The 15,318-nt window shown below is 35.8% G+C and overlaps 1 protein-coding gene across 3 annotated transcripts in view; it reads right to left on the reverse strand.

Moving 5' to 3' along the window:
* LOC145286134 (caspase-3-like) overlaps positions 1-15,318 on the reverse strand; it is a 113,134-nt gene that overhangs the window by 27,504 nt on the left and 70,312 nt on the right. For all 3 annotated transcript variants that reach the window (XM_080134849.1, XM_080134850.1, XM_080134848.1), the window contains 2 exons: positions 9,372-9,413; positions 2,828-2,905 (listed from right to left, as the gene is read on the reverse strand). In XM_080134849.1, coding sequence (XP_079990975.1) covers positions 2,828-2,905; positions 9,372-9,413 — 120 coding nt within the window. The remainder of the gene's footprint in view (positions 1-2,827; positions 2,906-9,371; positions 9,414-15,318) is intronic.

Here is a 15,318-nt window from a genome sequence, read left to right on the forward strand (position 1 = left end):
TAACTGTAAGAAAAAATAGTTACAGCTAAGAGAGAATTTACTGAAACCACTAAAAAACGCATCGAAGCACAGAAAATAGGAACCCACAACTTCTGTAAAATCTACAACAGTGTAGTATATAATGGGCAATCAACAATTCCCCCACTATCCAACAATCATGAAGTTGTTTGCTCTGCAACTGAGAAGGCTAACAAGCTTGTCAGTCCGTTTGCCTCCAACTCCACACTGGACTCTGCTAACCACCACCTCCCTGACTTTCCTTTGCAGACAGATGCCACACTAGACAATCTGAAAATCACCCCTTCTCAGGTGCATGCTATCATAAGAAATCTTGACACTGCAAAAGCATGTGGACCTGATTTCATCCCGGCTGTGCTATTAAAAAAGTGGTCCGCTGAAGTAGCTCCAGTTCTCTCCAAACTCTACAACAAATGCCTTAATGAAGCTTGTTTTCCTGCCTGCTGGAAAACTGCTTCTGTAGTACCAGTTTTCAAGAATTCTGGCGAAAGAACTGCCCCACTAAATTATCACCCCATTAGCCTCCTCCCACTTTTCGCCAAAATATTTGAGACAATAATTAACCAAGCTCTAGTCCATCACCTTACAGATGCTAAACTTCTGACTGAACAACAATATGGATTTTCCACAGCAGACATCCTAACTGTAATCTCAGAACGTATATACCAGTCACTGGAAAAAGCAGACGAGGGTAGAGCGGTAGCTCTATATATATCTAAGGCTTTTGACAGGGTATGGCATGAAGGTCTTTTCAGGAAAATCAGATCATACAGTATCACTGGAAGAATACTTAACATAATTAAATCCTTCTTAGACAAGAGAAAAATTCAGGTCGTCCTCGACGGTCGTACATCTAAACAATATGTTATAAATGCGGGAGTGCCTCAAGGATCTATCCTTGGACCTCTGTTATTCCTAATATTCATAAATGACCTCCCTGACAAAATTGTCTGTGAGATGGGTATATATGCTGACGACACCACGCTCTATAACAGACACGACAGGAAAACAAATGAACACATATCTAAAGAAATGGCAGAAACACTAGAGGATGACTTCCGATCTGTAGTGGAATGGGGACAAAAATGGATGGTCACATTCAATGCTGCCAAGACTAAACTTGTTTCCTTCAATAATTACAAGAAACCTTCTCTACCACCAATAGCAATGGCCAATGACTCTTTATCTGAAAGTACATCTTTTAAACTCCCTGGCCTAAGGTTCACAGGAAACATGAGTTGGAACGATTACATTGAGAGTATTGCCAGGACCCCTGCAAAGAAGGTAGGTTCTCTCTACCATGCTAGAAAACTATTAACGCCCGAAAGTATCCTATACCTCTATAAGGCTACCATTCGTCCATGTATGAAGTATTGTTGTCATATTTGGACTGGTGCATCTGCCACTAGTCTCTCGCTCCTAGACAAGGTTCAAAAGAGAGTCGCTAATCTGATAGGTCCTGAACTGTCATCTAAACTTCAGCCTCCGTTCCATCAACAAAATGTTGCATCCCTCTGCCTGTTCTACAAGTACTTTAATGGTGAATGCTCTGGCGAACTGCAAGCACTTGTGCCCCCTCAACGTAAATACGTCTGACAAACTCGACAAGCAGCTAAATCCCACCCCTTCATAGTAGAGATCTCTAGATGTAAAAGAGCTTTCTACTCCAGTAGTTTCTTCCCCGGAACAGCTAGACTTTAGAATTCCCTTCTGGGTCCCTGCGTCCCTAACTGTACTGACATGCAGAAGTTCAAGTGTAACGTGAACCGACATCTTGCTGCCCAACTCCCTACGCAGTACTCCTGATGCCTATGTCCCTGATACTAGCCCTCTTCAACAAAGTGGCAATGTGCCTTGTTTAGGGTGAAAATGTAATATAAAAAAAAAAATTATTACTCAATAAATGTATATTTATTATTATTCAATAAATGTATATTTATTATTATTCAATAAATGTATATTTATTATTACTCAATAAATGCATATTTATTATTACTCAATAAATGTATATTTATTATTACTAAATAAATTTATATTTATTATTATTCAATAAATGTATAAAATGTAACAAAAACTTTTTCAACAAAAATTTAAAAATTTGTTACAAAAAAATGTAAAGAATAACAAAAAAATTCTAATTTGTGCTTAAAAAACTGTATTTTGTTATAATTTTCTTACATCTATTTTGAAAAACAAGAAAACATGCATTTATTGTTGTGAGATTTTCGATTCAATCTTGAAATTGCATTTGTCTGCCCCTGTTATGCACTCTCTAAATGTCCCAACAGAAAACCAAAATGTTGTACTTTCACACTAGTGCACAAGTGCCGATTTTATCTGGTCTGGTTCTGAATGCTGCTACTTGAGATAACATCATATAAACCAGTGTCTCTTTCACATCATATATAGCCATCTAATTAGTTATATATTTTGTTTGGAAACAGTTTTCTTAACATTCAATCCATATTTATATGAAATCAGTCTTTTCATCTTGAAAATTTAGATTGATTTTCTAATTAACTTTTATTGATATTTTTGTTGTATTTGTATTTAACCTGAATGTTCGACACTACGTTAACATGTATATACAACCAAATTAAACAGTTGCAAATCGGAGACATGTTTTGATTAAATTTTACCAGAAATCAGCCGTATATATAAGGCTGATTTAGATAGTCACTAATTATAAGTATGTTTCAAGAGGTCCACATGTAGAATAAGGCTAAAAACACCTGTATTAGATTTTTCAAATAGAACAAAATCCAGTGGAATAGATGTTAATTATAAAAGAAAAAGAAAGACCAATTACCTTTATCTACATCAGATCCGATTCGATCCTTTAAATTTTCAGTCATAAAATGTACATTGTTGAAGATAAGGCATATGCCTGAAATGAGAAAAAACAAAATTGTTTTACATGTATTCTACATCATTTTCTCATAGAAATTACTCCAGACAAGGTGTGAAGCCACTTGATGTAAGGCGCTAAAAAGAACAAAAGATAATTGCCAATCTTTCACAAAAAAATTTGTTTAGCCAAAATCACTATCAATAAATTCCCCCACTCTCTATTGATGCCTAAACCTAAATGTAGATTCAACATCAACAAGGAATCTTAGAACTGTTGTCTGTGGAACTCTGTTTCATTGGCCTGCTTTTCAGCTGACTACAAATACAATACCATCATCTTCAAGTCCAATGTAGACAAGTTCTTATTTAATTGTTCTTGTAAGTAATCTGATTACACCAAATTTCCACCACAAACGATTACTACACTACTGTCCCAATGACTACAATACACACATTAACACTTATCCTTGAGTGCCCTCCGGGCCTTGATATATGATAACCCCATTGTAAAAAAAAAAAAGATACAATCCTCTACCAATATAATAGTTAGATATATAGCACTGCTGTCACATCTGGTGATATGCCACTCAAAATACTCTTTCCTTCCTTGATTTTGCAATCTAACGAGTGGGGTGGGGGGATGATCTATTTTCTTCCCTACAGCCCCTTTTCCACAGCAGACACGTTGCTAATCCCTCTTTATTGTCATTTATTTATAAGGGGCTCAACTGAACTTCAATCACTAGTTTGTTAATGTAAGACATTTACAGCAAGAACCCACTTTCTATCACAGATGTAAATAATTTGACTTTCTTCCTCTCTATATCTAATATCAAAGGAAATTTCCATGAACAGAGTTTCTTTTCAAAAAGTTCCCCTCTATGGGAACACATTACAACACAATTACTTTCCTGACGCTTCAACATGATCGTTTGCATATCCAATCTCAACAAATATTTGGTAGAAACTGCATTCATAAGAAATAAAATTTTGTTCTTTATATTCATCATTTTCAATCCTCCCATGATGTTATTCATTATTTGACTGAGCTCCAACATCCTGTTTCCCATTGTAAAACATTCATAGCAAGAACTCGTCTACCTAACACAATGGAAAAAGTTTCCCTTTCTTCGTCCATCCACCTTGCATCAGACAGAATTTGCATGGACAGAGTTATTTTGCAAGAGCTTCCTGTCTGTGGAACACCCTACTGTAGTACTGCTTCACCACAGATTACAATGTAGACAAATACAACAAATACTAGCCATAAACTGCCCTATAAGTAATGAAATCTAGTTTATACTGTTGCTTGTTTCTCAACTTTTGTCTGACAATCATTTTTTCTTATTAACCGTTATCATCAAGTAAAACAAAAATTCAATAGTCTCTTGATGAAATTAGCAATATTTCATTAACTACATACATTTGGACAGCTACAACAGATAATGCTTCTTTTCTGAGTTTGACAGGTTATTGGTTTTCAAATGACTTTGAACAGTGTAGAACAGGTGCAATAATAAGTGAAGAATTGCATAATGTTGTGGATGAGTATAAAATCTTCAATAAAATATTTTTAGTCTGGCAGGATTCAGAAACACATAGTTGATAATGCAAAAGAATGTGATTTGGAATAACTATCATACATTGTAATTCAGGCTGTGATAACAACTATTACATCATTTAACAGAAATACAGTTTCTCACTTTAATCGCTTTCTATTAGCAATTAGTAAATTAACTGAAATACAAGATCAGCTTAATTTGGAAAAACAAACTTATTCAAGATGTGATCACATGGTGGAATTCAACATATTATATACTGTAAATAAATTAAGAAAACTGAAAAGCTCTTGTAATGTTTGCTGTTGATTAGATTCCTACCTTAACAACTTACCGATGGGGACTTGTTTAAAAAAAATATCCAGTTACTGAGTCCATTTGAAGAAATCACCGAAGAAGCAAGTTACAGAACATCAACCATATCAATGATAATAGCTTCAAATTTAGCTCTGATGTTATTTTTGTCGAAAGTTGTCCAATCTAATTCTAGTGTAGCAGTTACAGAGAACTATTTTCTCTTGTGAATCAATGCCCCTCCTCCCTGAGTTCTTCGGCCACAGGCTAACCTATCAGCTAACAGGGTGCATTGATTCATCTGTTCCCTAAAGTCTTGAGGGAACGTCAGTTAGTCAGGACCGGACCTTCAGCCAAGCACCACCTCTTCTCTCGTTCCCTGTCCACTGGACATCTTGCTCTAGCATCGACGGCCTCCACTGGAGACAACTGCTATTAGCTGGCGATGACACAGTACTGACTGATCGATGTCGACCTCACAAAGAACTTTCTGTTCCTTCTTCCTTTTTTGCAGTCGACCTGCCAGTTCCTGCTACTAATAAATATTCTAAGTTGTTATTGTTAAAAAGAAGTTTGTGGTTCTTTTGTGCTGTGTTCTTTAAATATATTTTATTAGGGGTAAAACATTCACCTTCCTAAACTAGTATTTCTGACTTTTGTGGAATCTTACTTGCCATTGTTGAACAAATCAGGTTATCAATAAAAACAAGACTTTCATCCAATCTAAATGATACAAACTTGTACATGTCTACTTTCCTAGGCCCGTGATTCAAATATTAATTTTAAAAGATTGGCATAGAAAACATATTTAGAATTGGATTCTACATCTACTGTTCACTGATGATCAGCAGTATACACTACCCTGCTGCGGATGAAGAAGCACAAACATGTGTAAATTATAACATGGCAACTTTGAAATCAACTGACAAAAAAGTAACCAGTAAAAATGTTGCAAAAGATGTTTTCATCACTCCTAATATAAGAAGACAGTCGGAAGTAAAAGTAGAATTATTTCTAATTCAATTTTGGTCTTCATTTTTGAAGGGTGAAAAGTGAGCATTGCATCATTATTAATAGCAAAATTGAACTGATCAACAATTTTCAAAGTATCATCAAATAAAACTGAATAAAATAGCAGTAAATATAAACATTCAATATACATAATGATTATTATGCCTATTTTTTAAAACAATTCCAACTGCAACTTAATTTTTTATTTATTTATTTTTTTACACAGGAATCACCACTTATAAAGGCCTGGAGGCCACTCGAAGATAAGGGTTAATGGGTATACATTAGTCAATGTGATTATAGTATAGTAAACATAAGTAGTGGGAATTTTGTGAATTGGATTACTTAGGGGGACAGTTCATCAAGAACTTGTTTATGTTGGACTTGAAGACAATCAGGTTGCAGTCAGCTGGAAAGCAGGCAACCGAGAGAGAGTGCTAAGAAAGAATCTTTGTTCATGGAAGCTACATTTAGGTTTAGGCACAGATAAAGAGTGTGGGAAATTATTGATAGTGCTTTTGGCTAGACGAGTGTTTTTTGTGAAAGTTTGGCGAAGGGGGGACCATAGATTGGAGCTCAGATGAACACTTTATAAGTCAATAAAAATGCTGATATGTTCAATTTTTGGTGGCGGAAATAAAGTACCAAATGTCATAAACATATATATATATATATTTTTTTTAATTCAATTTTCACCCCAAACAAGGCACAGCGCCATTTTGAAGTAGGAGGCTACTATCGGGGACATAAGTTGCAGAGGTATTATGAAGGGAGATGAGTGGCAAGGTGTCTGTTAAGATTACAGCTGAACTTTTGCATGTCAGTACAGTTGAGAAAACAGAATCCCAGAAAGGAGTTCCAAAGTCTAGCAGTTCTGGGGAAGAAACAATTGGAGTAGAATGCTTTCTTACATCTCTACAATGAAGGGGTGAGATTTAGCTGCTTGTCGTGTTTGTTGAGGGTATTCACATCGAGGGGGTACAAGGGCATTTACCATAAAAGTACTTGTAGAACAGGCAGAGGGATGCAACATTTCATCGATGGGACAGAAGCTTAGATGACAGTTCAGGACCTATCAGGTTAGCGACTCTCTTTTGAACCCTGTCCAGGAGTGAGAGACAAGCAGCAGATGCACCAGCCCAAATGTGACAACAGTACTCCATACATGGGTGAATGGTGGCCTTATAGAGATACAGGATACTTTCAGGCGTAAATAATTTTCTAGCACAGTAGAGAGAGCTCACCTTCTTTGCAGCGGCCTTGGCAATGCTCTCAATGTATCTATTCCAGTTCATGTTGCCTATAAATGTTAGGCCAAAGAGTTTAAAAGAAGTACTTTCAAGTAATGTGTTCTTGGCCATTGCTATTGGTGGTAGAGAAGGTTTCTTGTAGTTATTGAAGGAAACAAGTTTAGTCTTGGCAGCATTGAATGTGACCATCCATTTTTGTCCCCATTCCACTACAGATTGGAGGTTATCCTCTAGTGTTTCTGCCATGCCCTTAGATATGTGTTCATTTGTTTTCCCCTCATGCCTGTTATAGAGAGTGGTGTCATCAGCAAATATACCCATCTCACAGGCAATTTTGACAGGGAGGTCATTTATAAATATCAGGAATAATAAAGGTCCAAGGATAGACCCCTGAGGTACTCCTGCATTTATATCATATTGTTTAGATGTACCACCGCCGAAGACAAATTGGATTTTTCTCTTACTTAAGGATTTAATTACATTATGTATTCTTCCAGTGATACCATATGATCTAATTTTCCTTAGACGACTATCGTGCCATACCCTGTCAAAAGCCTTAAATATATCAAGGGCTACTGCTCTACCTTCCCCTGTTTTGTCCAGTGAACGGTATATACGTTCAGAGACTACAGTTAAGATATCTGCTGTTGAACGGGCTTGCCTAAATCCATATTGATTGTCAGTCAGGAGTTTAGCAGCTGTTAGCGAAAAGCGGGAGGAGGCTAATGGGGCGACAATTTAGTCGGTCAGTTCTTTCACCAGTATTCTTAAAGATTGGTACCACAGAAGTGGTTTTCCAGCAGTCGGAAAAGCAAGATTCGTTAAGGCATTTGTTGTAAAGTTTGAAGAGAACTGGAGCAACCTCAGCAGAGCATTTTTTTAATAGCACAACCGGGATGAGATTGGGTCCACATGCTTTTGAGGTGTCTACGTTCTTTTATGATACCATGTACCTGAGAGGGGTGATTTTCAAATTGTCTACTGTGGCATCTGTTCGCAAAAGAAAGTCGGGGAGGAAGTGGTGTGCCTGGTACAGTGTGGAGTTTTAGGCAAACCGACTGGCAAGCAGATTACCCTTGTCAGTTGCCGTGCAAGCAACCTCATGATTGTTTGATAGTGGGAGAATTGTTAACTGCCCATTATTTACTACACTGTAGTAGATTTTCCATTATGGATCAAATATTCTCAATTGGGTTTAAATCGGGGCTTTGACATGGCCAAAATATCACATTAATTAAATTATCAGAAAACCATTTTTTGTGACTTTAGCGGTGTGTGCAGGGGCATTATCGTGTTGAAAAATAATGTTCTGAGATATTCCCAGCTTCTGGATACTTAGTAACAGTCCTGTTTCTAATATTCGAATGTATTCCTTTGCATTGATTGACTTCTCACATCTAATAAGTTCCCCAACTCCTGCTGCAGTAAAAGTTCCCCATACCATTATCTCTCCATTCCCATGTTTAACTGTCGTTTTTATGCAACTTGGTGAAAACCTTTCTCCAGTTCTTCGATTGCACCATTCGGGAGCATCACTAACAAGACAAAATCTTGATTCATCTGTCCAGAAAACATTCCTGAACCAGTCTGTATCTTTCTTGCCATAATACAAGAAAAATCTCTTTCTATCATTGATGTTCTTCTCAGATAAAAATGGCTTCCTTGCACACCTTTTAGAAGAAAATCCCATTTCTTTTATTCGTTTAGATATTGTATTTCTAGAAAGAGAATTTCCAGCCCGTTTTGAATTCTTTGTTATGGTCAGCATAAGTTTTCTTTCAATCCTTCAAAACGTTTAATTTAAGCTTGTAGTCGTCCTTCAAAGTGAATGCTCTAGGGCAACCAGATCCAGATTTCCCTTTTACCAAGCATTCGACTTCGAACCTTTGACCAATTCGCTTCACTACAGAAAGAGATGTTTTCACTTTTTCCTATTTTAAAATATTAAAAATCTGCTTGTAAGTCATTTTGGACTGCCTTAATCCTGCAATATCCTCGCCAAGATGCGGTTCTACCATTTTTAGGATTAATTTTTCCACTTATTATTATATGCTATAATAATAATGATCTGCAAAATAGAAATTTTTAGTTAAAATCAACAAAAATTCATGGAAAAATATTGAAAAATCGATTTCTTCCTTCTTTCACTCTTGGCCCATTTATTTTGCTCATGAGTGTATATATAAATTCCTTCCTATACTTTTTATAAGTAAATTGAGATCCATGATAGTTGAAGTACCTCAAAATCATAAATGACTAAAAAAACATTTTATTTTTATTTTCATGTACAAGTTGAGGCAAAGAATTCTTTCCTTCTTTATTTTTTATAAGAAACATGCTAAAAAGTATGTTTTTTTAAATAAAAAAGATAAGAAAAATAAGTACTTACCACGTGGCTTAGCTGTCATTTTATAATGTTGTAAATTTGTATCTGCAAAGATCAATATTTAAAAGTTAATGATTTTCAAGTTTAAAGATTGTGAAACAAACTAAAATAAAATACATAAATGAACTAGAAGAATGCCCATCCCAGAATGGGTAAAATTAATTTCTTGAATAGAAGAGTTTTGCACTATTTTTACACTTTCTTATAAACATTAAAATCAAGATATAATGATAGTAAACCCTATATAAGTAATTCTTATTGTAATTTTACATCAAAATCCATTACATGGTTTTGATTTCTGAAAAAACTTAAAAAGGCTTAAGTGGTTTTATGAAGAAATCGAAATTTTGGAATCTTGCCGAAATGGTGAAATGAATAAAAATCAAATTTAATGCAAATTTGAATTAATTGAATTTTCAAACGTGAAGTTATACCCATATTATGTCTGGAAACTGAAATTTGGAGAATATTGATGCCTAATATCTATAATTAAAATTTCACAAAAAATTGGAGATGTCTGAACTTATAACATCACACACACACACACACACACACACACACACACACACACACACACACACACACACACACACACACACACATATGAGTATCAATAAAAAAAAGTAATATATACCCAAGGTTTATTCATAGAAGTAAATAAAACATTACTTTAACCTTTGTGGATATGTAACTTGAACTTAGCCACCACAGACCAACCTATTTGCCACTCTGGATGTGAGAAATTTGGAATCACAAGACTACATCCTGAGATAATTGCCAATTCAAACAACCTTTTGTCAAAAAAGAGTGGTCACATCCATACATTATATTTCTTGTTCCGGCTTTACTATTTAAAAAGATTTAAAAATTCACTCACCATCACACACTACCCTGAATCACTGTTTGAATTGGATTGAAACGGAAGTTCTCACAGTAAGGCTTCTGTTTATTAACAATATAAAAAGGTACTTCGATAACTACTTTGCACTCAACTTGGACCTAATATTACATCCTCGATCTGGTTTTAAGGCACAGCATTAACTTTGACCCCAGCACTCAGACTTAGGGTTAGTGCAGGCATTGGCTTTCAATGGCGGGTAAAGGAGTTTACCATCAAGGACGTGCTAACTGATTGCTTTTCGTCAAATCTCACCCTCAGGTGTCGAGCTGACTTCAGGTATCAAACTGACTTCAGTTGGGATTAGGCAATTAGGGTAACAGCTTGTAATCTGGGTGATCCTCTGTGCTACAGTCACACGATCAAATGTCAACAAAACAACAATAAACTGAGATTTGGTTGCTGATCAAAGATAGAATTATTCAAGGAGAAAATGAATAGAGAATAGCAAGGAATACTTGAAATTCGGATGTTGAAATTTTTTTTACATTTCTTTTATTTTTTGTATCATTTTTATTTTATTTTATATATGAAAATTAAACATTCGAATGGCGTTGCAACAAAAGAACAAAAAAGAAAACATTGAATCAACAAAAGAGTCTCTCAATTTTCCCCTCCAAGAGTTATAAAGTCTGACAGATGGGGGTGGGGTTAGGCACAGAATGTTTTCTTACTTGGATGTGCAACGGGCGACTCAATGAGTTCTTGGAACTTAGAAAAACTGAGAGTCAACTATTTCTTTATAGTTTATAGTTTATAGTATCGTTTGTGAATACAGCAAATTTCTTTTTACATCTGAACAGAATGTTCAGAAACTAGTCCGTCAAAAAGAAAAAATCGACTGTAAGAGAAACAAATAAGAGTTGTCTCTGCACTTCAATGAAATGTGCATAAAGGAGAAAATGCTGCTCAAGTATACTAATTAACTATAATATATATATAATATAAAGCTGAATGTGTGTGTGTGTGTGTGTGTGTGTGTGTGTGTGGTCACGAATAGACTCCTATATGGTTGACTATTTTAAAAAACTGATTACATATAATGATAGAAGATTTATCGAAACACAGGAATGGGTATGTTTGATCCTGCAGAACGGTGGTTCATTAAAATTGTGAGGTCTGCGTTCGCGCCTGGCCCACAAAGTATGGAAATAAAAAATTAAAAAAAAATGTTTACAAGTGTTTTTGATATAGATGTACATAAGAATACTTTGATAAGTATGTTTTAACTTAAATAGGGATGGTATAATAAAATTGTGGGTTCTGCGTTCGCGCCTGGCCTCCATAGAATGAAAATAGACACTAACTTTAATAAAGACTTTTCATATCTTTTTGTGTAAGTATAGTTTGATAATTATGTTTCAGCTTGAAGAAATATGGTATAATAAAATTATGGAGTGTCCGTTTGCGCCTGACCTTCATAGAATGGAAATATGTCACAAAGTTTAACAAGGTTTTTTAATATAGATCCACAGAATATTGTGATAAGTGTTTCAGTGTGAACAGGTATGGTGTAATAAATTATGGGGTTTATCTATTTTATTTTTACTTTCATCATATTTTGCTTTGGTTTTGATACCCCCGAATTCGAAGCTATCTCTTTACAACCCTTCCTTTTCATAACCTATCATACTTTCATAAATCAGAGTCCATTTTCTGTAGGTTGTTTTTGAACACAATCAACAATGGGTACTTTTGCTAGTATATATATATATATATATATATATATATATATATATATATATATATATATATATATATATATATATATATATATTTCTGTGGAAATATACTTTATTTCCTTATAATATATATCAAAAAGTAATGGCAGAAACACTAGAGGATGACCTCCAATCAGTAGTGGAATGGAGACAAAAATGGATGGTAACGTTCAATGCCACCAAGACAAAACTGGTTTCATTCAATAATTACAAGAAACCTTCTCTACCACCTATAGCAATGGCCAACGACTCTTTATCTGAGAGTACATCTCTCAAGCTCCTTGGCCTAACGTTCACAGGAAACATGAGTTGGAACAATTACATCGAGGGCATTGCCAGGGCCGCTGCAAGGAAGGTGGGCTCTCTCTACCGTGCTAGAAAACTTCTAACACCCGAAAGTATCCTGTACCTCTATAAGGCCACTATTCGCCCATGTATGGAGTATTGCTGTCATATTTGGGCCGGTGCATCGGCTACTAGTCTCTCACTCCTTGACAGGGTTCAAAAGAGAGTCGCAAATCTGATAGGCCCTAAACTGGCATCTAAACTTCAGCCTCTGTCCCATCGTCGAAACGTTGCATCCCTCTGCCTGTTCTACAAGTATTATAATGGTGAATGCTCTGAAGAACTGCAAGGACTTGTGCCCCCACGACGTGAACACCCTCGACAGACCCGACAAGCTGCAAAATCCCACCCCCACACTGTAGAGATCCCTAGATGTAAAAGATCTTTTTACTCCAGTAGTTTCTTCCCCAGAACTGCTAGACTTTGGAATTCCATTCCAGGTCACTGCTTCCCCAACTGTACTGACATGCATAAGTTCAAGTGCAACGTGAACCAACATCTCGCTGCCCTAATCCCTACATAGTACCCCAGTAGATGTTTCCCCTGATAGTAGCCCCCTACACCAAAGTGGCAATATGCCTTGTTTGGGGTGAAAATGTAATTAAAAAAAAAAAAAAAAAAAAAAAAAAAATCCTTATTTAAGAATATCAATGTAATTACAGAGCAATATAGAGAATGAATGATAAAAGTCTATATTTAAAGTTCATGATATTGACCATCTTACAATTTATTCCTTTAATTCAGCTGACATTTAAAATTCTTGACAGTATTTCTTTTGTAGCACAAAATCAATAACTTAATTATTATATCAATCAGTGAATCTATTTTGCCCTTAACTCATCAGAAGAGATAGAAACAATCAAGCCATCAAAAGAAAATAAATTGCATTTTAACATGATTAAACACAATTAAACTTAGCAACAGCTGTACTGACAACTTGGAAAAATAATCAAAAAACATAATAGGAAGATACTTAACAAGGATAAAAATACAAATAACATTGACAATATTAATTTTTTTTTATTACATTTTCACCTCAAACAAGGCACATTGCCACTTTGATGTAGGAGGCTACTATCAGGGACATAAGCATCACGGGTACTATGTAGGGAGTTGGGCAGCAAGATATCGGTTCACATTACACTTGAACTTCTGCATGTCAGTACAGTATGGAAAGCAGGGACCCGGAAGGGAATTCCAAAGTCTAGCGGTTCTGGGGAAGAAACTACTGGAGTAGAAAGCTCTCTTAAATCTAGGGATCTTTACTGTGAAGACATGTGATTTAGCTGCGTGTCGGGTTTTTCGGGGTTATTTACGTTGAGGGGGCACAAGTGCTTGCAGTTCATCAGAGCATTCACTGTTAAAGTACTTGTAGAACAGGCAAAGAGATGCTACATTTCATCGATGGGACAGAGGCTGAAGTTTAGATGACAGTTCAAGACCTATCAGGTTAGCGACTCCCTTTTGAACCTTGTCTAGGAGTGAGAGACTAGTGGCAGATGCACCAGTCCAAATATGACAACAATACTCCATACATGGGCGAATGGTGGCATTATAGAGGTACAGGATACTTTCGGGCGTTAGTAGATTTCTAGCATGGTAGAGAGAACCTACCTTCTTCGCAGCATTCCTGGCAATACTCTCAATGTAATCGTTCAAACTCATGTTTCCTGTGAACGTTAGGCTGAGGAGTTTAAAAGATGTACTTTCAGATAAAGAGTCATTGGCCATTGCTATTGGTGGTAGAGAAGGTTTCATATAATTTTTGAAGGAAGCAAGTTTAGACTTGGCAGCATGTGACCATCCATTTATGTTCCCATTCTACTATAGATCGGAAGTCATCCTCTAGTGTTTCTGCCATGTCTTTAGATATGTGTTCATTTGTTTTCCTGTCATGTCTGTTATAGAGGGTGGTGTCGTCAGCATATATACCCATCTCACAGACAATTTTGTCAGGGAGGTCATTTATGAATATTAGGAATAATAGAGGTCCTAGGATAGACCCTTGAGGTACTCCCACATTTATATCATATTGTTTAGATGTACGATGGTCAAGGAAACCTGGATTTTTCTCTTATCTAAGAAGGATTTAATTATGTTAAGTATTCTTCCAGTGATACTATATGATCTGATTTTCCTGAGAAACCTTCATGCCATACCCTGTCAAAAGCCTTAGATATATCTAGAGCTACTGCTCTACCCTCCCCCGCTTTGTCCAGTGACTGGTATATACGTTCTGAGATTACAGTTAGGATGTCTGCTGTGGAACGGGCTTGCCTAAATCCATATTGTTGGTCAGTCAGAAGTTTAGTATCTGTAATTGCATCAACAAATCTGAATGCCCACTTAATCAACAATGTCTACTAACAGAAGTAGTGTATAAAGGTACAATTTCCCCCACAGAAAACCCAAACGACAAAAAATACTATAGTGGTCTAGCCAGCACCTTTTTTAAAGACAGATTTAGAGTACATAAATGCTCCTTTACAAAGCCCAACTATCCTGACAAAACCTCACTAACCTCCCACTATCATCATCTAATCCAAAATAAACTTACACCAACCATTACTTCGGGAAATTCTTAAAAAATCTAGCATATGTAAATCTTTAAATTCTTCATGCTTCTTTTGCCTAAACAAGAAACTTTTTAAAGATAGAGATACATTACTTAATTGAAAACATGAAACTACCATAAACTGTTGGCATTACAAATCCCACCTCCTTAGCAATTATACACCTTTCTGAAACATTCCTTAGACAACGTTTTCTAAATCTGCCAAATCATACACCCAGTACAACCATTTATCACATACAACTAATTACTGTAACATCTATACACTTAAACCCTCTTATCCCATTCTTCCTATACCCTATCCTACCTTACCTTTTTACCCTACCTCCTCTAAATCCAACAAAATAACTCCAATACTACCAATTTAAACCCCACTTAACTTTTATCTACCATACAATTACCTAGTAATCTGCA

Source organism: Euprymna scolopes, chromosome 10 (assembly GCF_053919585.1).
Source record: "Euprymna scolopes isolate OS-2025 chromosome 10, ASM5391958v1, whole genome shotgun sequence".
NCBI lineage: Eukaryota > Metazoa > Mollusca > Cephalopoda > Sepiida > Sepiolidae > Euprymna > Euprymna scolopes.